This window comes from Mirounga angustirostris, unplaced genomic scaffold (assembly GCF_029215605.1).
Source record: "Mirounga angustirostris isolate CCGP_5_RB_7025 unplaced genomic scaffold, mMirAng1.0.hap1 SCAF_2, whole genome shotgun sequence".
NCBI classification, from domain to species: Eukaryota; Metazoa; Chordata; class Mammalia; order Carnivora; family Phocidae; genus Mirounga; species Mirounga angustirostris.
The window spans coordinates 32,569,575-32,593,206 of record NW_026991710.1 but is presented as its reverse complement, the minus strand read 5'-3'; the positions used below and the strand labels follow the sequence as shown (position 1 = coordinate 32,593,206).

The window sequence follows — 23,632 nt, the reverse complement described above, 5'->3', positions numbered from 1 at the left end:
AATCTAAAGTTGCACAGAGTTTTATTGTGCAGTATAGTTCTTTGGATGTTCCTCATGTACTTGTTTTTTCATATCCTCTGATTTCATATCTTCTACAGATTTGATAAACATATCTGTGTATTTCTTTCCGAAGCATTGGTAAAATTATTTAGTATTAAGAGACACGTAAAGAAACCTTTTCCAAAATGGACATGATTATTATCAGTACCTTGGATATAGCTTTTCTGTTTCTCATGAGTGGCTGTTCAATTACTTATGGATCTTAATAACCACTGTTACTTATTTTGTATTTCTTCATTTTGCTATAAATCAGTGCTTCTCAGTCAAGGGTGACTTGCCTCTCGGCGAACCTTTGACAGTATCTGGAGACATTTTTGGTCGTCACGGCTGGCAGGGGCAATGGCGTCTAGTTGGTAGAGGCTAGAGATGCTACTAAACATTGTATGGTGTGCAGGAGAGCTCCCTACAGAAGGATTATTTGGCTCAAAATGTCAGTAATGTAGAGGTTGAAAACCCTGCCTGACCCTGTCAGAAGAGAATTTGGTGACTGTTTTGTTGAACTCCAGATAGCCCTTGATAGCCCTTGTTTCTAGATTCATCTGCTAGTCCTATAACTTCTAGAATAAAGAAGCTCTTAGGTCAGCGTAGTTTATTCCTGGTAATCTCCATCTTCTGCTGAATATTCCTTTTGACCTGCTTTTGATGTTACTGCATAGAATTGTCACCGAACCTTTCCTTTTCTGTAGTTCTGTGGTTGGGGATCTGCCTTTCTCTTTTTGGCAATGAGGATTCCATTTCTTGTTTCAATCTTTAGGGACTTCATTTGATAGAGGATTCAAAGGTCACTGATACTGCTATAGCAATTTTATTCAGATTCACATTAACTGAAACATTTTTATAAGAGCTAGATACTTTCTTAAAATCTTTTTTGCCTAATAGTTTGTTCTTCAGGCCTCTTTTAATAGTGCATGTTATGAGACCTGAAAACAATTTTAAGTGGCATATGGAGCCACCAGAGTCTCTGGAATGATCATTGAGGTTCTGAAGCATCTTTGAAAATGAACAGACTGTTCTTGTGACACATATTTTACTGTCAGGTGCTTGTGAAACTATGAGAGACACAGGATTGTATTCCAGAATGCCAAGGAAATAGGATTATATTAGGAAAATAGAATTAAATACTAATAAAATCATATCCAGGTGATTTATACTTGGCTTTAATACTGAGACAGTTTTGTTAGCTCCTCTCCTGTGCGGGGAAGTGGAATGTGAATGGAAATGGGGAATTGCATTGCCGAACCACTCCCTTTACTCTTCGTGGCGAGTCAGGTTTCCTTCTGGTGCCTGTTTCATACCTAAGAATTATGAGGTGTGCGATGTACCTGTGTCCTACCGTCCAAGCCCCCCCTCGCCCCCACCATCACTTTTCTTTTTCTGTGAGAGCCAGTAGAGATGGAGGCAAGGAAAGTAAGTGGCAAAATGTTCCACTTTCTCCTTCTGTGTTATGTTTTCTTAGTAATTGAAGCCAGCTGTGACTTTCCATGGACTGTTGTTACTCCTGCTCTGGTGGGGCCTCGGCACCTAGGTGGTGGGTAACATCACAACACAAGCCGGTACTTTGCCTCTTATTTATCATTCCTCGCCTCCCTAGGCCTCACAAATTATAAAATGGGTTTATTTAAAAGATACAATGAACCCTGATTCTAAGAGGATTTATTGGTACTGAACCGTGAGCTCTCTTAATTTCTTGATTGAAGATGAGCAGTCTCAGAGGTTTTATTTAATTATACTGAAGTACAGAATATTAGATTCACCACATAAATGGTGCAAAGATGGTATGTTTAGTTTCTCTTCCATCTACTTAATTAACAAATACTTATTGAAGACTTGGCATATGTACGAACCTTTCTCTACTTCCAAAACCAAAATGACAGTTTGGGTTTTTGACCCAAGGACATAATGAAAAGGAACTTTGTAGGAAAAGGCTCTAAAAACTCAGATTCCCTTTTTAGTTTTTGAGTAGTTGTTGCTAAGTAAACTATTTTTAATCTCTGTAACCAGATCTCTCTAGCATGATCTCCATTAATTTGGTTTCTATGTGTTCCAGACTGAGGGAAAGAAAATCAGAATCCCAAACTCTCAGCAGGATGAGCTCCATAATTAGATTTTTTTTCCTTTTTGGCTTGTAAGTAGATTTCTGTATGGACCTGCACATTATTTTCTTTCTCTTTCATTTGTTATCCTTTCTAAATAAATGAATGTATCTAACTGAGAGTGGCAAAGCAATCTCCTCTCCCAGGCAATTCCTCTGCTGTATGTTGGATAATGCTAGTTTACTTGGTGATTGTTACCGCATTTGAGGTTATGTTGTATATAAATAAAAATAAATGGTGTTTTTATAAGGGGACAGATATCCTGGAGGGAGATTCTGAGTGTTCAGTTGCCCATGATTTTCAACTAGCTCTAAGAAATTGGACTTAGATCTAGTTATCATTATTGTATTATAAGTTTCTGGGGAGAAGAGAACACAGTTTGCCTTTGGCTTCTGACAGTGCAGGAACAAATATAGGCTCATTAAAAAATAGGAACAAATGTTAAAAAAGAAAAACAATCATAACTTTATCTGGAATGTTTCATTTCTGCACATTGTGTAAGATCGTAAAATACTTGTTTTACATGAGGATGGTCACGCCAACACCTGTTAAATGACTGTCTTCTGCAAGCAGCTGATTGCATTATCTTTGGTCTCTTTTGCCTTCTTTTTCCATAGTGTATTGATACAGCCTTTGAAATATGAAGGACTAAAGGAGTTTTAAGACAGCCAGTTCAGAAGTCACTGCTTTCTTCAGGTTTTCTGGTTTTCTAAGGCAAGATGACAGAATGCTTTTAGATATGTCTGCAACTTTATAGAACACCATATTTTTTTATATTCTCCTTAATGAAATCCTCTGTATTTATAAGAAATATCTCTATGCTTAGGATCATGAGTTTGCTTTTTTTGGTGTTAGTTTTCCCCATAACTGTAAGAAGTATGGGGGAGTGCATAAATCACGGAGTACTAAATAAGTGTCGAATCAAGCAAGCCAGTCTTTTTTTTCTCTTTTCACAACTGTATTTCACTCGAATTGCTCCTACTTTCCAAGGGGCCTGGAGAGCTATTTATTTAGTGGTTAGCAGAGAAAAAAGGGCCTTGTATGTAGTTTTAGCTCAGTACAGTATAAACATAGTTGAAATTTTGTGCAGAATACTTCATATTTTTTTTTAAATTCATGTGTAATTCCATTTTTACTCAGAAATTATGAAAATGCTTAAAAAATTATGTCTGTGTTTGGATTATAGTACATCTTTGGATCTATAGCTTGAAGACATTGTTAAGTTTAAATTCATGTATTCTAAGCCAAAAATTCAGAGAAAGGCTCTAATACCCTCCACTGTTTTTTAATTTTTAAAATTTTTTTATTGTGTTACGTTAGTCACCATACAGTTCATCATTAGTTTTTGATGTTACACTCCACTGTTATAAAGAGATCTCTAGGAGAGAAGGCTCATGAAAAAGAAGATCCCCTCTTAGGGGTGACATTTATACCTATAATGTTAAGGCTAACCTAAAAGAACAAAGTGATGTATTTTTTTTTTCCAGCTTAATTTTACTATTCCCAAAATATTTTTGAGCTTTGAAATATGGGATTAATTTTTAATGACTGCATGGATCCATTGTATGGCTAGACCACAATTTATGTAGCTCTTCCCCAGTTTTGATTATTTCTGTTGCTTACATTTTCATGTTCCTAATAGTGTGATGAATGTGTTTATATACAAATATTTGTCAGTACTTCTGATTATCTCCAAGAATTACTGGGCTAAAGGTTATGAACATCTTTAAGGCTCTGTGTATATTTTGCCAAATTGCTTTCTGGAAATTCATAGTAGTTTATGTTTTCATAATCAGTGTTTCTATTAGAACAAATATCACATTCTCACCAATATTGAGTATAATTAAAAAATCTATAAGGCTATCCATAGATTCTCAAAATTATAGAAGGGAAAATCTTAAGAATTTGGTCCAGCATTTTGCAGAGGAGGACAGTGAAGCCCAGGTAATTAAAATAGGAGTGCCTGGCTGGCACAGTTGGTGGTGCATGCGACTCTTGATCTTGGGGTTGTGAGTTTGAGCCCTGCGTTAGGCGTAGAGATTACTTAAAAATAAAAAGATCTTTGAAAAATAAAAATAGTAAGTTGAAGTCAGGTTAGAATTTTAATTTTCTGGCATTCTGGTTCAATGTTGTTTTATTAGAGATTACTACTTTATTATTTATTGAATGTCTGTTAAAACATGGGTAAGTCCTATACTGGGCACTTTTTAAAAAATCTAATCTTCCCAATAACCCAAATTGTGAATGGCTTGAAACTGTTTTAAGCATTTATACGGACGAGGACCAAAGGAAGAAATGAGGTCAGTCTTCAAATGGTCAATGTGAAAAAGGATGGATTAAGGAAAATAGATGGAATTCACAGGGGAGTATTTTGGCTTAATACAAGGAAGAACTTTTACTAAAGAGTACAGTAGTGCTAATCATTAAGAAAAGGGAGATCACATTGAATGACATTGCTTTGTGTTTGTCAGGAATGTGGAAAATGGAGTCCGTGCATTGGATAAGAGAGAGAACTAGTTGACTAAAGATAATGCATTATAAAGAATATGGTAGAGTACCTGGCAGGTAGTTTATTTTTTATTTATTTATTTTTTAAAGATTTTATTTATTTATTTGAGAGAGAGAGAATGAGAGACAGAGAGCATGAGAGGGAGGAGGGTCAGAGGGAGAAGCAGACTCCCTGCTAAGCAGGGAGCCCGATGCAGGACTTGATCCCAGGACTTCAGGATCATGACCTGAGCCGAGGGCAGTCGCTTAACCAACTGAGCCACCCAGGCGCCCTGGCAGGTAGTTTAATGCTCGATAATAATAACTATTATTAATAGCAATTAGATAAAAAGATACCATGAACTCTCTGAAGCTAGTGACAGAATAAGCAGAGATGCTGATAAATAATGAAAGAAGTATGGGCGCCTGGGTGGCTCAGTTGGTTAAGCGACTGCCTTCGGCTCAGGTCATGATCCTGGAGTCCCTGGATCGAGTCCCGCATCGGGCTCCCTGCTCGGCAGGGGGTCTGCTTCTCCCTCTGACCCTCCTCCCTCTCATGTGCTCTCTCTCATTCTCTCTCTCTCTCAAATAAATAAATAAAATAAAAAATCTAAAAAAAAAAAAATGAAAGAAGTAAACAAAGGAAGGTGGAAAGGAAGGAGAAAACTAAAGCAAGCCTTTTCTGTCTCAGAAAGCCAAGGGGTCAGAAAGTTTCTAGGAGATAGTCAGTTTGTTGTAAAATATTAGATCAAGGTTAACAAGAAAGAGAAGTGTAATATACAGATGAAAAATGAAAAATCACCCAAATCTATCCAGAGATATAAAAATTATTAACATTTTATTGATTCTTCTCAGGTCTTTGAATGTGAATTTAAAAGTATATCTATAAATATATATAGGTAGATATAAATGTGTCATTAACATTCTGTTAAGTCACCTGCTTTTATCACATAATAAACATATGAAGATGTCAGTAAATATGGATATACATTACAATTTTCTATTTCATAGAATTCCGTTATGTGGTTGAACATACAATAAATATTTGGTTACTTGTTTTCTCATTGTATAAACACTATTCACTTGCCTCTGTGTTTGGTCCCACTGTCATAATTGAGGCTTTCTTTTTTGCCTAAACGGTATTAGTCACGTAATTGTCCCTTCATCTTTTCCTGTCCTCCTGTAGGCTGTTCTCTATACTTTTGAGTGAACAAATGCTGTAATAAGCATTTTGGTACATATATCTTTGTGTGCTTGGTCCTTTATTTTGTTTTGTTTAAATTCTTAGAAGTGGAATTGCTGGGTCCAGTTAAAATGGGTTACATTGCATATGTAAGGTTTCAATACATATTGCAAGATCTTCCCCCATGAAGATTTTTAAAAATTTACTATCATTGCCTGTTATGTATGTGAAGGTCCCATTTCCCTACATCCTTGCCAACAGTCTTTTATATGTAATAATCTTAGAAATTTTTGATCTCACTAAATTTCATGTTAGCCTATTACCTGTAAATATTTCCGAGATTGCTGGAGAAAGGGTTAAACTAGAGATTGCAAGTATCTCCGGTACCATTGTTCCCCTTTCTGAGCCTATACCAAAAAGCAGTGATTGATCTTGTCTGAAGTTCTGAAGACAGGTAAAATATCTTAGATAATGAGGAAGTTCTTTAGTAATTAGAGAAGAACTGTAACAGAAGAACAGTGATTGACTTGGTCCATTTAGTTCTGGGGTTTTCTGTCATACTGCTGATAAGCATGGCTGGGTGTAGGGGAAATGGAATGTTCCTGCTTTTGGCATTTTAAAGTGGGGGGACAAACTAGTAGAGAACTGTCATTTTGCAGAGACAATGTAATTTTGTTCTTTTGTCGTTAAGGTAATCCCTCCTGCCCAGAAATAGAGTTGTTGAACTTAAACCACGTGAAAATTGTGAAATTTAATAAGCTCTCAGATAAGATTAGAAGCCTTATATACACTGGGATGTGTTTTTAATTTTGCACTTACTGCCTAAGGAGAAGTATTGATTGTCTATACTTAGCAGGTTCCGGTTTTGTGTTTGTTTTGTTTTGTTTTTAATTAAAGCCAGGATATCAGCAGTGTTGGTCTTGTTTTGAATCTTCTTTTAAGGGTACTTTGCATAATTTTTTTGACTGCAAAGTAGAATAGTTTGTTGGTGAGTGCTACTGGTTTGGTTAACTGAGTCTACAGCTTAACTGAGTCTAGGGGTTTAAAATAAACCAGCCATAGGGGCGCCTGGGTGGCTCAGTTGGTTAAGCAACTGCCTTCGGCTCAGGTCATGATCCTGGGGTCCCGGGATCGAGTCCCGCATCGGGCTCCCTGCTCGGCGGGGAGTCTGCTTCTCCCTCTGACCCTCCTTCCTCTCATGCTCTCTGTCTCTCATTCTCTCTCTCTCAAATAAATAAATAAAATCTTAAAAAAAAAAAAAGGCATTAAAAAAAAATAAAATAAACCAGCCATAAATTAAAAATATTATTTGGGCTTCTGTATATAGCAGTTCATTATTTTGTTATCTTACAGAAAAGGAAAAGAGTTTCAGATTATATTCTTAATGGTTATTAGGATTATTAAGGGTGATTTTCCTGGCTGTTATACTTAGGTGGGATGGTGATCATGTCACTTCTCCTTTGCAAAACCAGACACTTTTCCCCATATCTGGCAGAGACAGAGAAGGACTGATTGTCAGGTAGGGAGAACAGATATATGAGTGACTGAACCTAGTCTGCTGGCTGACTCTTGTTAACAGTGGTTAAACTGAAATCTGGTAAGTATATCTAGCCGTGGATGTGCTTAGGAAGATTTATGAATGAATTTTTATTTTAAGCTTGAAGGTAGATTGACTATAGTTGAAGATAAATAAGACAAGGGCGCCTGGGTGGCTCAGTTGGTTAAGTGACTGCCTTCAGCTCAGGTCATGATCCTGGAGTCCCGGGATCGAGTCCCGCATCGGGCTCCCTGCTCAGCGAGGAGCCTGCTTCTCCCTCTGACCCTCCCCCCTCTCATGTACTCTCTCTCATTCTCACTCTCTCAAAGAAATAAATAAATCTTTAAAAAAAAAAGATAAATAAGACAGTATGCTTTAATTAAAATCTTTTGGTTACAGGTTAAAACCTGCTTACTGTAAAAAACCTAGCTTAATATAAGCAAAATGGAATTTGTTAGGCCACTGTCATATCTCACTATCATATCTCACTGAATGCAGGAATGAATCTTTAGTACCTTAGTTTATTAGTTCAGCAAACTGATCAAGGGTAAGATTGGCCCCCATCTTGATCAAGTGCCCACTCCTGGTTCAGTTGTTGGTGGCAAGGAGTATGGAGCCATCTTATAAACTTATCCATGATTATTGCAGGCCCTTGGAGGGTAGTATCAGGTGTAAATTCTTTGGGAATTTGTAGTGAACAATTCATTTGTAGTGAATTTGCTGTAAGTGATGGATTACTTTTTGTGTTTAGTAATCGGAAACCTGTAAGCGTTATGCTTTGTAAAGTTTATAGTTTCATTTTAACATAATAATTAGAAAGTAAGACTAAATCCTTTTTGATTTTTACATATCTTAGGTACTTTCCTCTTTGAGATGACAACCACATAGGAATAGCACAGTGCCTGGCAAATGCTTTTGGCTGAATGAGGGAGTACTTGAGAGGAAGTGACCACCAGATTTATGAAGCGCCCCTCTCCATCCCCAGTGACCTAGTCTTCACAATTGCCTTTTAGATTTTTCCTTTTATTGGATTTCTTTTGTTATTAGGCCAACACAGCTTTTTATCTTGTGAATCACTGAACCAAACAACAAAAAAAGTATAGTTAGGCCCTTTTGAGGTACATTGTTGTATCTAAGCATTAGAAAGACTAGAAAGCGGGGCGCCTGGGTGGCTCAGTCGTTAAGTGGCTGCCTTCGGCTCAGGTCATGATTCCAGGTCCTGGGATCGAGCCCCACATCGGGCTCCCTGCTCGGCGGGAGGCCTGCTTCTCCCTCTCCCACTCCCACTGCTTGTGTTCCCTCTCTCGCTGTCTCTCTCTGTCAAATAAATAAAATCTTAAAAAAAGAAAAAAAGACTAGAAAGCTTCGAAAGACTTTTAAAACCAGATGTTTAATGGGAAATTTTTAGAAAGCTCAAATGTAACCAAACAAATGCTTAAAGTCTTAAACGAAGGGGTAGATATTGCTAGACAGTCCACCTTCATATATAGCTAGACTCTGACAACTTCTTGCCGCCTCTGCAAATACCACCTAGTCCAAGGCGTCAGCATTTCTTCTAGAACAGCAGTATCTTTCAACATGGTCTTCCTGCATTCGCTTTTACCCCTTGACAGTGTGTTCTCCGAAGGACAGGACCTAAGTTGGATCACTTCCTACTCTGTTAAAAATTTTTCAGTGATTCCCATTCTAAAATAGAACCTAACATTCTTTCCATGACCTAGAAAGTTCCCCATGATTTGGCCCCTTCCTCTGTCACCCTAACTCTAGTGCTGTAGCCCCTTCCTTGTGCTGCAGTCACAATGACCTCCAAGCGCACTCACAGGAAGGCTTCTGCACTTGCAGTTTTCATTGCCTGAGGTATCCTTATTGCTTATCAAAGAGACTTTCCCTGATGACCGAAACTGAAAGAGCAGCCCTCATTGCTCTTTACTTCGTTCTTCCTGTTTTACTTTTTCTTTATAGCAGTTACAACTTGACAGCATATATTTGTTTACTTCTGTATCTGTTTCCTCTTCTGGACTCCAAGCTTCACGAGGTCAGGGATTTTGTCTTTTTTATTCACTGCTATGTCCTCAGTGTCGGTGGGTGCTCTGTAAATATTTGTCAAATACATGAGTAAATAGACTTGTGTACTCTGGGTGCTAATTGGCAGAAATTGTTTATTACATCTGTGGTATTGGTGAATGTGAGGATGAGTTGAATTCAGGAGATAGGAAGAAAAGAAATCATTCTGTAGCTCTGGTATGCCTTTTATAAAGCTGGTGGAAGTGGTTGCTTTATATAATTAGAATCGATGTTTTATCATAGTATTTGGTTATATTCCATTTAAGATGAAGAAGATGACTTCATGTGTAAGAAGGCAGCCTCTAAATCAAAAGAGAATGGAGGATCTGCAAATAGTTATCTTGGAGCAGCAAACATGAAAAAGATTGAAGAAAACACTAAGACCAAGAATAAACCTTTATCACCAATAAAACTTACCCCCACGTCAGTGCTTGATTATTTTGGAACTGGAAGTGTCCAAAGATCAGATAAGAAGATGGTAGCAAGCAAAAGAAAAGAGGTGAGTGTTCTACATGCAAGCAAGAATGTTCATGATTTGTACCCATTCACTGTTACATTAATAAGAGAAATTTGGATGTTAAAAATAGGTCAACATATTTTATTAACGAAAATAATTTTCCTGTGATTATGGATAAAACATATTGCCATCATTTTAGAGGATGAGGAAGTTAAAATATTGCACATGTAATATTCTTTTTAAGATTTTATTTATTTATTTGACAGCACAATCAGGGGGAGCAGCAAGCAGAGGGAGAGGGAGAAGCAGACTCCCCGCTGAGCAGGGAGCCTGATATGGGGCTGGATCCTAGGACCCTAGGATCATGACCTGAGCCAAAGGCAGACGCTTAACCGACTGAGCTGCCCAGGCACCCCTGCACATTTAATTTTTTTTTGTATTTGGAAGTGGGAAAAGATAATTTAAATCATAAGGATAAATTATAATTCTTAGAATTTAAATACTCAGAATACAAACTCACTTTACCATTGACCTCAGCCAGACTGAATTGGACAGTAAGCTTGTTCCCAAATGAGGTCATAAGTATATAACTTATAAATCGGGCTTACCTGTTATACTTTTGACCCTTTTACTTTGGCTGATGTTGGACTTACTATTTTCTGGGCATTTAGGAAACAAATACAGATAAATTATAGTGAAAGTATAAAAGACTGAGACTTCTTTTCTGTTTACATACTCTCCCCATGATCTCATCCAGTTAGTAATCGGAAACCTGCCCAATGGTGTATGTTTGTTGATTTCATTAGTGCCTCCATAGGACAAATGTAACCATTCACACATACTGGTTTGCCAATGTTCTGGACTATTTCTGAAGCCAAGATGTTGGTCTACAGGTCTTTTGGGTGTACTTCTTTTGAACATTTCAATAGATTAAAGTGAGAACCATCTGTTTGTAGGATATTTGTTCATTAGGAAATTGGATATGGTCAGGGAGTAGCTGTGAACATAACTTCCGGCTGGTGTGCGCTGAGACTATTTTATAGCATAAACTTATCTCTCATTGGTGTATTTAGTTAGCTGCAGTCAAGAAAAAGCACCTGATTTTTAACTTAAGGTTTATGCTGATCTTGCTTGATTTTCTTTGAAATACAGCCTTCACAAAATGCAGATGATTCCAGATTAAATGATGAAGTCATCGCCAAGCAGTTGCAACTTGATGAGGATGCAGAGGTACTGGCATTTTGTTTAAGTATCATTAACAATTTGATGTTGTGCCTTGCTATTTAGTCTACTCAGGCAGGGGTGCCTGGGTGGCTCCGTCATTAAGCGTCTGCGTTCGGCTCAGGTCATGATCCCGGGGTCCTGGGATCGAGCCCCGCATCAGGCTCCCTGCTCTACGGGAGGCCTGCTTCTCCCTCTCCCACTCCCCCTGCTTGTGTTCCCTCTCTCGCTGTTTCTCTCTCTGTCAAATAAATAAAAATCTTAAAAAAAAAAAGTCTACTCAGGCAAACAATCAGGATGTTCTAGTTTAATTTTGGAATGACTGTCATTATAAGAGTTGTGTGGGGACACTACATCAAAAACTAATGATGTAATGTATGGTGACTAACATAACAATAAAATAAAATTTTAAAAAAGTGTGTAAAATAAGTTAAAATCTAATATATAAAAATCTAAATTTATGTAAAAGATAAGTGATCAGAGCAGGGAGTAATTATTTAAAGATTTATTATTAGATTTCTTTGAATGGAAGCCTTCTTTAGTATAGTTAAAATAATTTAATTTGGTCATATCCATTTTCTTTTCACTATGGGCAATTTCAGTCCACTCATGTGGCTGTAAGTTCTGTGTATATGCTGATGATCCCTAAATCTGTCCCAGTTCAGCGTGCTCTCTTGAGAGGTAAACCTGTTATGTTCATTCAACAAATACTGAGCCCTGAGTGCGTGGCACAGTTCTAGCTAGGTGTTAAGGATACTGCAGTTAAAAAATATGTCAGGTCAGTATAACTGCTATGAAGACAAGTAAAGGGATAGATAATTTTGGGGGTGATTAGTGGGGTTATGAGTGTTCTATTTTAAATAGAGGGGTTAGAAAGTCCCCACTGATGAAGTGACACTGGGGAACAAAATGAAATGATAATGGTGAGCCATGGGGCTGACTACCTGGAGGAAGATTTCCTCTAAACCGAAAAGCAAGTGAATTTGGAAATCCTGTAAGTCTTGACAAGTCTCTGGAACCTACCAAAAGTACTTGGAATGGTAAGGATTTTGGATTTTAGTCTCTGTGAGATGAGCAGCCATTGGAATGGTTGACTACAGAAGTGACATGATTTGATGGATCTTAAAAGAAAATTATTCTGGCTGCTGGGAGGCTAATAAACCATGGGTGGGGCAAAATCAAAAGCAGATTAGTTTGGAGACTGCTACGGTTGGGTAGGTGAGAGAAGATGTTGGCTTGTACCTGGGTGATAATGGAAGGGATAGTGCGAAGCAGTCGTGATCTGTATGTGCTTTGAAGGTGCAGCCTTCCAGTTGCTGCTGACAGATTGTGTGTAAGGTGGGAGGGAACGAGAAGATGCCAAGATGACTCCGTGGTTTTTGGCTTGAGCAACTGGATGAATGGTGATATCATTTATTAAAATGAACACTGGTACAAAGAAGAGAATTCTGTTTTGGACGAGTTAAGTTTGAGATGTCTAATAGGTTTCTAAATGGAGATGCAGAGTAGGTGTTTGGATAGAGGAATCTGGAGCTGGGTGCAAGGGGGAGGGTGCGGAGTGGGGGGAGGTCTAAACTGAAGATGTGTATTTGGGGATCATTAGCATTTGAATGGTACTTGAAACCAGTGTAACTGGATGAGATCACGGAGAGAGTATGTAAACAGAAAAGAAGTCTCAGAATTGAACTGTAGGGTACTATTAACATGTAGAGGTCAGGAAGAAGAATATGATCCAACGAAGGAGATTTAAGAAAGTGACTAGTGAAGTAGGAAAATGAGGAAAGCTTGGTATTTTCTGGAAGCCAAATGAAAAATGTTTCAAGGAGGAGTGTTCGTCTCTGTCAGAGGCTCCAGACCTTGATACCTGATGCCTGAATCCCCTTCCTGTTTATTAGCTTTAAGTGTCACTATCTCATACTTTCTAAACTATATTAGAAACCCCTCCTACATACTGTGTTGTACCCTGTTTTTTATTTTTTATTTATTATTATTATTTTTAATAATTCAATTGTCTTTATTTGGAGTCATTCAGGGTGGTTTCAAGGACCTTTAAAAGTCCATAGAGGAGTTTGAGGGGGGGGTGGCATCTCCGTGAAACTGTGTGCAAAATTTTGCATGCTGTGCATCCCATACACTCGAAAAGAATCAGCTGGAAAAACAGACTAGAAAGAAGCAGCAAGTAATTGTTATAAGTCTACATTTGCATAAAACTTGTATTTCAGCATTTATGTTGCTTGACTTCTTTGAACACCTTCACTGAGCAGTAGCCTGAAAAGCTAGAGATCCTTTCATCAGAAAAATGCACAGTGCGCAAAATTTATATTTTTTAATTAAAATAAAAGTTCTCAGTGTTGTCTTTGCTTTCCTTTATTAAGTAAAATTATTTAAAAGTCTGTGTCTTAGAACTCCATGATGGTCTGCTTATATTGTCTGTGTGTTTTGGTTTCCTTCAAGTCATTTTGCTCCTTACGTACCTGTTATTTCTGATTGATTTCTGGACATTGTACATAACAAATTTGTAGAGAGAATTGGAGGCTCTAGATGTTGTTATATTTCATCAGGAGATTTGTTTTTGCTTCTGACAGCACAGCTGGATGCATCAGCAAACTAAGATAACCTTGTTTTAATTAGAGATTGTTGATTTGAAGCTGGGTTTTAGTTTATGAAGGGCTTATCTCTCTAGGTTACCTCTCTATCTGAATTATCTACTTATTTTTTTTTAATTTTTTAATTGTTATGTTAATCCCCATACATTACATCATTAGTTTTAGATGAAGTGTTCCATGATTCATTGTTTGTGCATAACACCCAGTGCTCCATGCAGAACATGCCCTCTTTAATACCCATCACCAGGCTAACCCATCCTCCCACCCCCCCTTCCAGAACCCTCAGTTTGTTTTTCAGAGTCCATCGTCTCTCATGGTTCGTCTACCCCTCCGATTTCCCCCCTTCATTCTTCCCCTCCTGCTATCTTCTTTTTTTTTTTTCTTAACATATATTGCATTATTTGTTTCATAGGTACAGATCTGAGATTCAGCAGTCTTGCACAATTCACAGCGCTTACCAGAGCACATACCCTCCCCAGTGTCTATCACCCAGTCAGCCCATCCCTCCCACCCCACCCCCCACTCCAGCAAGCCTCAGTTTGTTTCCTGAGATTAAGAATTCCTCATATCAATGAGGTCATATGATACATGTCTTTCTCTGATTGACTTATTTCGCTCAGCATAATACCCTCCAGTTCCATCCACGTCGTTGCAAATGGCAAGATCTCATTCCTTTTGATGGCTGCATAATATTCCATTGTATATATATACCACATCTTCTTTATCCATTCATCTGTCGATGGACATCTTGGCTCTTTCCACAGTTTGGCTCTTGTGGACATTGCTGCTATAAACATCGGGGTGCACATACCCCTTCAGATCCCTACTTTTGTATCTTTGGGGTAAATACCCAGTAGTGCAATTGCTGGGTCGTATGGTAGTTCTATTTTCAACTTTTTGAGGAACCTCCATACTGTTTTCCAGAGTGGCTGCACCAGCTTGCATTCCCACCAACAGTGTAGGAGGGTTCCCCTTTCTCTGCGTCCCCGCCAACATCTGTCATTTCCTGACTTGTTAATTTTAGCCATTCTGACTGGTGTGAGGTGGTATCTCATTGAGGTTTTGATTTGGATTTCCCTGATGCTGAGCAGTGTTGAGCACTTTTTCATGTGTTTTTTGGCCATTTGGATGTCTTCTTTGGACAAATGTCTGTTCATGTCTTCTGCCCATTTCTTGATTGGATTCTTTGTTCTTTGGGTGTTGAGTTTGATAAGTTCTTTATAGATTTTGGATAAGCCCTTTATCTGATATGTCATTTGCAAATATCTTCTCCCATTCTGTCGGTTGTCTTTCGGTTTTGTTGACTGTTTCTTTTGCTGTGCAAAAGCTTTTTATCTTGATGAAGTCCTAATAGTTCATTTTTGCCCTTGCTTCCCTTGCCTTTGGCGATGTTTCTAGGAAGAAGTTGCTGCGGCTGAGGTCGAAGAGGTTGCTGCCTGTGTTCTCTTTTAGGATTTTGATGGACTCCTGTCTCACATTGAGGTCTTTCAACCATTTGGAGTCTATTTTTGTGTGTGGTGTAAGGAAATGGTCCACTTTCATTCTTCTGCATGTGGCTCTCCAGTTTTCCCAACACCATTTGTTGAAGAGACTGTCTTTTTTCCATTGGACATTCTTTCCCTGCTTTGTCAAAGATGAGTTGACTATAGAGTTGAGGGTACATTTCTGGGCTCTCTGTTCTGTTCCATTGATCTATGTGTCTGTTTTTTTGCCAGTACCATACTATCTTGATGATGACAGCTTTGTAATAGAGCTGGAAGTCCAGAATTGTGATGCCGCCAACTTTGCTTTTCTTTTTCAACATTCCTCTGGCTATTCGGGGTCTTTTCTGGTTCCATACAAATTTTAGGATTATTTGTTCCATTTCTTTGAAAAAAGTGGATGGTATTTGGATAGGGATTGCACTGAATGTGTAGATTGCTCTAGGTAGCATTGACATCTTCACAATATTTGTTCTTCCAATCCATGAGCATGGAACGTTTTTCCATTTCTTTGTGTCTTCCTCAATTTCTTTCATGAGTATTTTATAGTTTTCTGAGTACAGATCCTTTGCCTCTTTGGTTAGATTTATTCCTAGGTATCTTATGGTTTTGGGTGCAATTGTAAATGGGATCGACTCCTTAATTTCTCTTTCTTCTGTCTTGTTGTTGGTGTATAGGAATGCCACTGACTTCTGTGCATTGATTTTATATCCTGCCACTTGACTGAATTCCTGTATGAGTTCTAGCAGTTTTGGGGTGGAGTCTTTGGGGTTTTCCACATAAAGTATCATATCATCTGCAAAGAGTGAGAGTTTGACTTCTTCTTTGCCGATTTGGATGCCTTTGATTTCTTTTTGTTGTCTGATTACTGTGGCTAGGACTTCTAATACTATGTTGAATAGCAGTGGTGATAGTGGACATCCCTGCCACATTCCTGACCTTAGGGGGAAAGCTCTCAATTTTTCCCCATTGAGAATGATATTCGCTGTAGGTTTTTCATAGATGGCTTTTATGATATTGAGGTGTGTACCCTCTATGCCTATACTCTGAAGAGTTTTGATCAAGAAAGGATGCTGTACTTTGTCAAATGCTTTTTCTGCATCTATTGAGAGGATCATATGGTTCTTGTTCTTTCTTTTGTTAATGTATCATGTTGATTGATTTGCGGATGTTGAACCAACCTTGCAGCCCAGGGATAAGTCCCACTTGGTCGTGGTGAATAATCCTTTTAATGTACTGTTGGATCCTATTGGCTAGTATTTTGGTGAGAATTTTTGCATCCTTGTTCATCAGGGATATTGGTCTGTAATTCTCCTTTTTGATGGGGTCTTTGTCTGGTTTTGGGATCAAGGTAATGCTGGCCTCATAAAATGAGTTTGGAAGTTTTCCTTCCATTTCTATTTTTTGGAACAGTTTCAGAAGAATAGGTATTAATTCTTCTTGAAATGTTTGGTAGAATTCCCCTGGGAAGCCATCTGGCCCTGGGCTTTTGTTTTTTGGGAGATTTTTGATGACTGCTTCAATTTCCTTAGTGGTTATAGGTCTGTTCAGGTTTTCTATTTCTTCCTGGTTCAATTTTGGTAGTTGATACACCTCTAGGAATGCATCCATTTCTTCCAGGTTATCTAATTTGCTGGCATAGAGTTGCTCATAATATGTTCTTATAATTGTTTGTATTTCTTTGGTGTTGGTTGTGATTTCTCCTCTTTCATTCATGATTTTGTTGATTTGGGTCATTTCTCTTTTCTTTTTGATAAGTCTGGCCAGGGGTTTATCAATCTTGTTAATTCTTTCAGAGAACCAGCTCCTAGTTTCGTTGATCTGTTCTACTGTTCTTTTAGTTTCTATTTCATTGATTTCTGCTCTGATCTTTATGATTTCTCTTCTCCTGCTGGGTTTAGGCTTTATTTGCTGTTCTTTCTCCAGCTCCTTTAGGTGTAGGGTTAGGTTGTGTACTTGAGACCTTTCTTGTTTCTTGAGAAAGGCTTGTATTGCTATATACTTTCCTCTTAGGACTGCCTTTGCTGCATCCCAAAGATTTTGAACAGTTGTGTTTTCATTTTCATTGGTTTCCGTGAATTTTTTTAATTCTTCTTTAATTTCCTGGTTGACCCATTCGTTCTTTAGTAGGATACTCTTTAGCCTCCATGTATTTGAGTTCTCTCCGACTTTCCTCTTGTGATTGAGTTCTAGTTTCAAAGCATTGTGGTCTGAAAATAGGCAGGGAATGATCCCAATCTTTTGTGTACCCTGTTTTTTAAACATTTATTGTAATTGCTATTTATGTGTCTCCCTATATGTAGGCTCTAAGCTCCACCCACCCAGGCTGTTTGTTTCACTCAGCCTTTGTGTCATCAGTGCTTATTTTAGTCCTTTGCATAGAAAAGGCTCTTACTAAATATTGTGAGAGAACAGTATTCCAGTTTTCTGAAATATATCTGATCACATTTTATTACTTTAGCAGTTTGTATTTTGTGTTTTCAAAATCTTTTCCATCTTATTTGATTACACTGAATTACATAAACTATAATGTCATAATTACCAATAATGAATTTCTGATGAGAGTATTTACATTTCTTCTGTTCTGGCTTCTCAGATCCTTTTTTACTAGAAGTATACTACATAGTGTGAAGTTTGGGGAAAAGATCCTTTTTTACTAGAAGTGTACTACACAGTGTGAAATTTGGGGAAAATGGTGTAGAGTTCAACCAGAAATCCTTGCAGGGCAATTGGAGGTTTAGAGTTTGAAGGACCTTTCGATGATGAAGATCTTTCATATTGTTTTTAGCATTAGATGTGTAGTTCAGTTATGGTAAGTATAAGGCAACAGAGAATGTATTGATGTGCATCTGTCTAGCTTGCTTATGGTTCGGTGTAGCTCGAGTTCATTTTAGAAGAAACAAGAAAAGGCTTGGTTACTGTGTTCTCATCAGGTATATGCCAATTTCCAAGCCTTTTCTTTTGGACTGGATGGATTTGGAGGTTCTTTCCTTTGTTTGAATAATATAAGGAGGCTTTTGTTTGATGTTACTTTAAGCCATTTTATCAGGGGCATAACACCAGTTAGTTTGTAAATGAGAAATATATTCCACTGCTACACATTCTTTCCTGGAAAAGCTCCCATTTTGCTGCAAATGAAAACACTAGAAATAACAACAAAGTAATTAGAATATCTGTGTGTTATATTAGCATGTTAGGAAAACTTCTGATATGATGACTTAAGTTTTCAGAACAGTCAGAACAGATACATTTGAATTAGTAATTGAAAATTAGAGTTTGATGATTGTAAGTGATATTTACATTTGTATATATATTATTGTGTGCAAAGAAAATATATAGTTTTCTTGATTTCTTAGATTTACTTTTTTTGTGCCCTTCAGACTGTTTTTCTGTTAGGGTGAGATTCTTTTCAGAGCTCTTTGTAGAGTTCAAAATAAATAGAAATAAGAGATCTATAAATGTTGTATTGGAACCGTTAAGAATTTGAACTTTATAAGTGAGAAATGTGACTTTAAAATACATTCAGTTTGGGGCGCCTGGGTGGCTCAGTTGGTTAAGCGACTGCCTTCGGCTCAGGTCATGATCCTGGAGTCCCTGGATCGAGTCCCGCATCGGGCTCCCTGCTCGGCGAGGAGCCTGCTTCTCCCTCTAACCCTCCCCCCTCTCATGTACTCTCTCTCTCTCATTCTCGCTCTCTCAAATAAATAAATAAATTAAAAAAAAAATATGTTCAGTTTGTCTATTGCACCCGTAAAATTAGAAATAAATGTTCTGAAATCTAATTTGGCTTAATGAAGCAAACCTGTGATACTGAACTATTAATATTAAGTAGAAGAATGTCATACTTTCTGGAAAATGTTTTTTCCAGTTTCTTCTAAGTATCATGACTCAAACATTTAAAAACTTTCATTTACAGAAAGAAAGAAAGCAACTTACTCTGTTGGTACTTTTTACAGCTGGAGAGACAACTACATGAAGATGAAGAGTTTGCCAGAACGTTAGCCATGTTGGATGAAGAACCCAAGACCAAAAAGGTGGCGTTTCACCAGGCTGTTTGTTTGCACTCTGAATATACACTGCAGATCAGTGTTCCCTTTCATACCTGTGTATTCGAGGCTCTGGAGATACAACCATGAGTCACTCTTCTAGAAAGAAGCTAAATTATTTTAATTTATAAAAATGTTTTTGGAGAAGCTTATCGAGAAACTTCTTGGTAAAGGAAGGTTGATCAGGCCAAAGCCAACCAGAACCCTTCTTCACAAAACAATGAATTGTAACTTTTACTTATTCTCTGTCACAAATGGGTTCTTATGTACGTGATCTCCAAAAAGTTAGCCTAGTTTCCATTGAATCATATTCTATTAATATTGTCCGTATCAATATCTGACTATTTTAAAAGATTTTACAGAAGGTGGGTATAAGACAATAAGGAGTTGGGGGGACTTTGTCATTTGAAAAGCCTTACTCCCCTGAAAGGCATTCAGATTATAATTATTAAAAAAAGAATACTGTGTTAGGTATCCCGATTTATGACCTCTTTGTAAAATGGAGATTTGAGGGAGCAGTGGAGAGAGTGGATTTTTTTCTTTCCTCTTGAGAAAGGTGCTCTATTAAGCTTTAGATTGTTTTTTTAATTTAGTCTTTTGGGTTTAGATTTTAGTTTTCAGCTGCATAATATAATTTGAGAATTGAGATGAAAGAAACAGAAGCAAGTCTTCCATTCTGACAAGTTGGGAACAACTGTGATAATTTTTTTATAGATGTATTTTTTATAACCTTTCAACAGTTTCCTCATCTGTAAAGTTAAACGTAAGAAAAAATGCTTCGTTTTGCCAGAAATTGTATGGATGAATGAATGAAAATTTATTGTATTGTCTTCTTGCTTTGGAAGGTGACCCTTAATCTTAGAATTAAAACTTAATTAAATTAAAACTTTGGTCAATTTTAACAACATATTTTGTGGTAGTAGTTTTCCTATTATTTGTCGCATTTGACACTTCAAATTTTCTTAGGCTCGGAAGGACCCAAGAGAGAGAGAAGCGTTTTCATCTGTCCAAGGCAATTTAAGTAAAGCAGAAAAACATAAATCTCCTCATAAAGGTAATACTAACAGAGAAAAGTAACCTGGAACATTTACAGAAGAAAATTCGTGATAACCTGTTTAAACATTCTATTCAAAAATTGCCTTGTATTGTTAGGTAGACATTATTTCATAGGGATATTGAAGCATGTTCTTCTTAGATACTTTGAAAGCTGTATTTGGATATTAGCTGGTGTTGAATGCCTGTCTACTCTATGAGTGTTGTAAAAAATATATTTAAGTTCTTGGTTTCATGTTAATGTTAGTTTCCAAGTGTAGTGCAACATGTGGGCTTCAGTATATGATGATGGCAAAGGACTAGATGTTTCGAGCTCATTGAATTGACTTGTAGTTGTCCAGATCATCTGAATCTCTTCTGCTGATTGTAGGTTTTATTTTTTACTGGTCCTGATAATCTAAGTATCTGCTAATATAGATGGTCTTAATCCTATAAGTAAATTCATTCATATAGTCTTGAAATTGCAGGATTTGGGCTTTCAGACTATATTATAAACACAGAAATTAAAAAAAAATGTATTTATTTATTTGAGTGAGAGAGAGTGTGTGTGCTCAGGTGAGCAGGGGAAGGGAGAGAGTGGAAGGGAGAGGGAGAAAGTCTGAAGCCGACTCTGTGCTGAGCAGGGAGTCTGATGCAGGCCTCGATCTCACGACCCTGAAATCATGACCTGAGCTGAAACCAAGAGTTGGACGCTTAACTGACTGAGCTACCCAGGTGCCCCTACAAACACAGATTTTTTATGTTGACATTCTACTCAGTAAGTTTTCTCTGTAAGTTTCAGATCATTGAAGTTTATCTGTGGAATAAAGGCCATGTCCTTAGATGTAGTTTACTATATCATTTGAAGTGATGAGTTATTTATATTTATTTATTTTGGTGGGGGGGAGGGGCAGAAGGAGAGAGAGAATCTTAAGCAGGCCCCATGCCCAGTGAGGAGCCTGATACGGGGCTTGATCTTACAACCCTGAGATCCTGACCTGAGCTGAAATCAAGAGGTGGATGCTTAACTGATGCCCATAAGTCATTCATAGGTGCCCCATAAGTCATTTATATTTAAAAAGTCATAACAGGAACCCCATAAGTCATTTATAATCAAAAAGATCCTTTAATTTGAACCGGTTATACAAAAATGTACAAATGTTTAGTTTTTTAAAATAATGTTCTGTGTAAAGAACTAAAATCTTAATGTGAATGTTAAGAAATCATGGGGCGCCTGGGTGGCTCAGTTGGTTAAGCGACTGCCTTCGGCTCGGGTCATGATCCTGGAGTCCCGGGATCGAGTCCCACATCGGGCTCCCTGCTCAGCGGGGGGTCTGCTTCTCCCTCTGACCCGCTTCCCTCTCGTGCTCTCTGTCTCTCATTCTCTCTCTCAAATAAATAAATAAAATATTAAAAAAAAAAAAAAAAGAAATCATGATATGACATTGTGTGCTACTAAGATTATTCAGTTGAAAATGAAAAAAAAATCTCGATTTGGGGGTGTCATTTTTTCCCAAAACAACAGTCATAATCTTTTCTTTCTTCCTAGTAAAAACAGAACAATTTTCAGATGACAGAAAGAACTGCAGTCCCAAGAAGCAAACTAAAATAGGATCTCAGCAACATTTGAAGTCATCCCCTCACAAAATAGGAGAAACTTCTCCAAAAACCAGTTCCAAGGTAGCCCTTTTGAAAAAAAAGGGAGAGAGTTCTTATAAAGAAACAGAGCCTGTGTCTTCAAAAAGAAAAGAAAATGCTGTTGAATTAAAAGGACAGACAAAAACTCCTAAGAAACCCAAAAGTTCTCCAGCTAAAAAAGAGGTAGAAATTTTCTAAAAGTATATCATTTGGGGGCTGTGTGTTGGTTTGGGTTTGACTGTTCTCAAGTTTTATTTTTGGCTTTAGAAATCATTACAGTACTTTTAAGCTATCTGACTTAGATGCTGTTGCAGAATATAGCTTATTAATATAGCTATATTAGCCAATATTTATTATTGCGTGTATTAGATATTGCACTAATACGTATGGGATCTCATGTAATCTTCACAACAACCCTGTAAGATGACTTACTTCTATTATTCAGTTTTTAATGATGAGGAAACAGGCTGATGAAAGAGTTAAGTAACTTTTCCAAGACCATGCAGCTAGTAAGTAGCAGGGCCAACTTTGAACTCAGGTCCTCTGAGGCCCAAGAAACAGCAGTATAACAACATGGTGGCTCTGAGCATGGACCCTGGAGCCATTTTCAGATCACATAGTCCTGCCATTGAGCAGATATGTTACTTCCTCTCTCTCTGCTTTGGTTTCCTCGTTTGTAAAAACAGGGATAATAGTGGTATCTGAGTTAGTATTCTGGAATATTGGAATAGTGCCTGTTCATAGTAAGTGCTATGTTTTTGCTATTATTATTAAAATAATTTGCATTTGTCCTGAGTGTATCCCTTTTTGCTCTTGTATAACAGTGTTGAGATAGTGAAATCGTTTGCAAAGGCAAAAAAACCAAATAATGCAGAATGGTTTTCAGAATCTTTGTTTTCATATATATTTGAGAATTGAGGGATTTCTTAAAATCTCTCATTTGGAACCACCGTAGATTCATAATGGGAAACCACTATTCCTTCAAGCCTCTTAGGCACTTACAATTAAAAGTAGAATATTGTCTATTTTAACTGCTTATCACCATTATTTTTTAGCGCAGAGCAGTGAAATGGTGATTTCTGGATACTTTTGTTTGTGGTCAGTGCTCATAAATATGCTTAAGGGAACAATTAACTTTTTGGTCTCCAGTTTTTCTTCACTAAATACTTACCTGGTGGATGAATGTTTTTCTTCAGGCACACTAAGCATGTTCATTTTATAGAGGCTGGTCTATTTTTATTAAAGGAGAAGAAATCTTTAAATGTTACTTTACTCTTCACCTTATTTTTCAGTTGGAATAGAAATGACTTAGAACTTTTACTTTTAGCCGTTTGGGGAATATCAGAGTGTTTAATAAATTCAGTCTACCTTGGTTAAGTAATTTTGACTTCATAAATGGGTATGCTTCAAAGTTACTTTATAAGTTGTTTATAATTCAGAATTATGTTTTTTACAGAATTAATGTTACAAATGAATAATTTTCCCATTTTGGTATGCATTGGACTCTCCTATGAAGCTTGTTAAATATATGGTTTTGTAGTCTAGACAGGTGTATTTCAATAAGCTCAGATGGATACGAGAACCACTGTTAAAAAGTAGGATTAGAGTCTAGGAGCAGCCTCTAATGGCTTACTTATAACCAGAGCAGCTTACTTACTTTATTGATTAAAATAATTTATTTGTATAAAAGTAATATTTTGTCTCTTCTCAAAGGGATTTGAGCTGGC

General features: G+C 37.3%; 1 protein-coding gene across 5 annotated transcripts in view; it reads left to right on the top strand.

Moving 5' to 3' along the window:
* The window catches only part of RFC1 (replication factor C subunit 1), a 91,456-nt gene that overhangs the window by 38,178 nt on the left and 29,646 nt on the right, over positions 1 to 23,632 (top strand). For all 5 annotated transcript variants that reach the window (XM_064584384.1, XM_064584383.1, XM_064584381.1 and 2 more), the window contains 5 exons: positions 9,691 to 9,923; positions 11,034 to 11,111; positions 19,146 to 19,223; positions 20,202 to 20,289; positions 21,817 to 22,088. In XM_064584384.1, the coding sequence (XP_064440454.1) occupies positions 9,691 to 9,923; positions 11,034 to 11,111; positions 19,146 to 19,223; positions 20,202 to 20,289; positions 21,817 to 22,088 (749 nt within the window). The remainder of the gene's footprint in view (positions 1 to 9,690; positions 9,924 to 11,033; positions 11,112 to 19,145; positions 19,224 to 20,201; positions 20,290 to 21,816; positions 22,089 to 23,632) is intronic.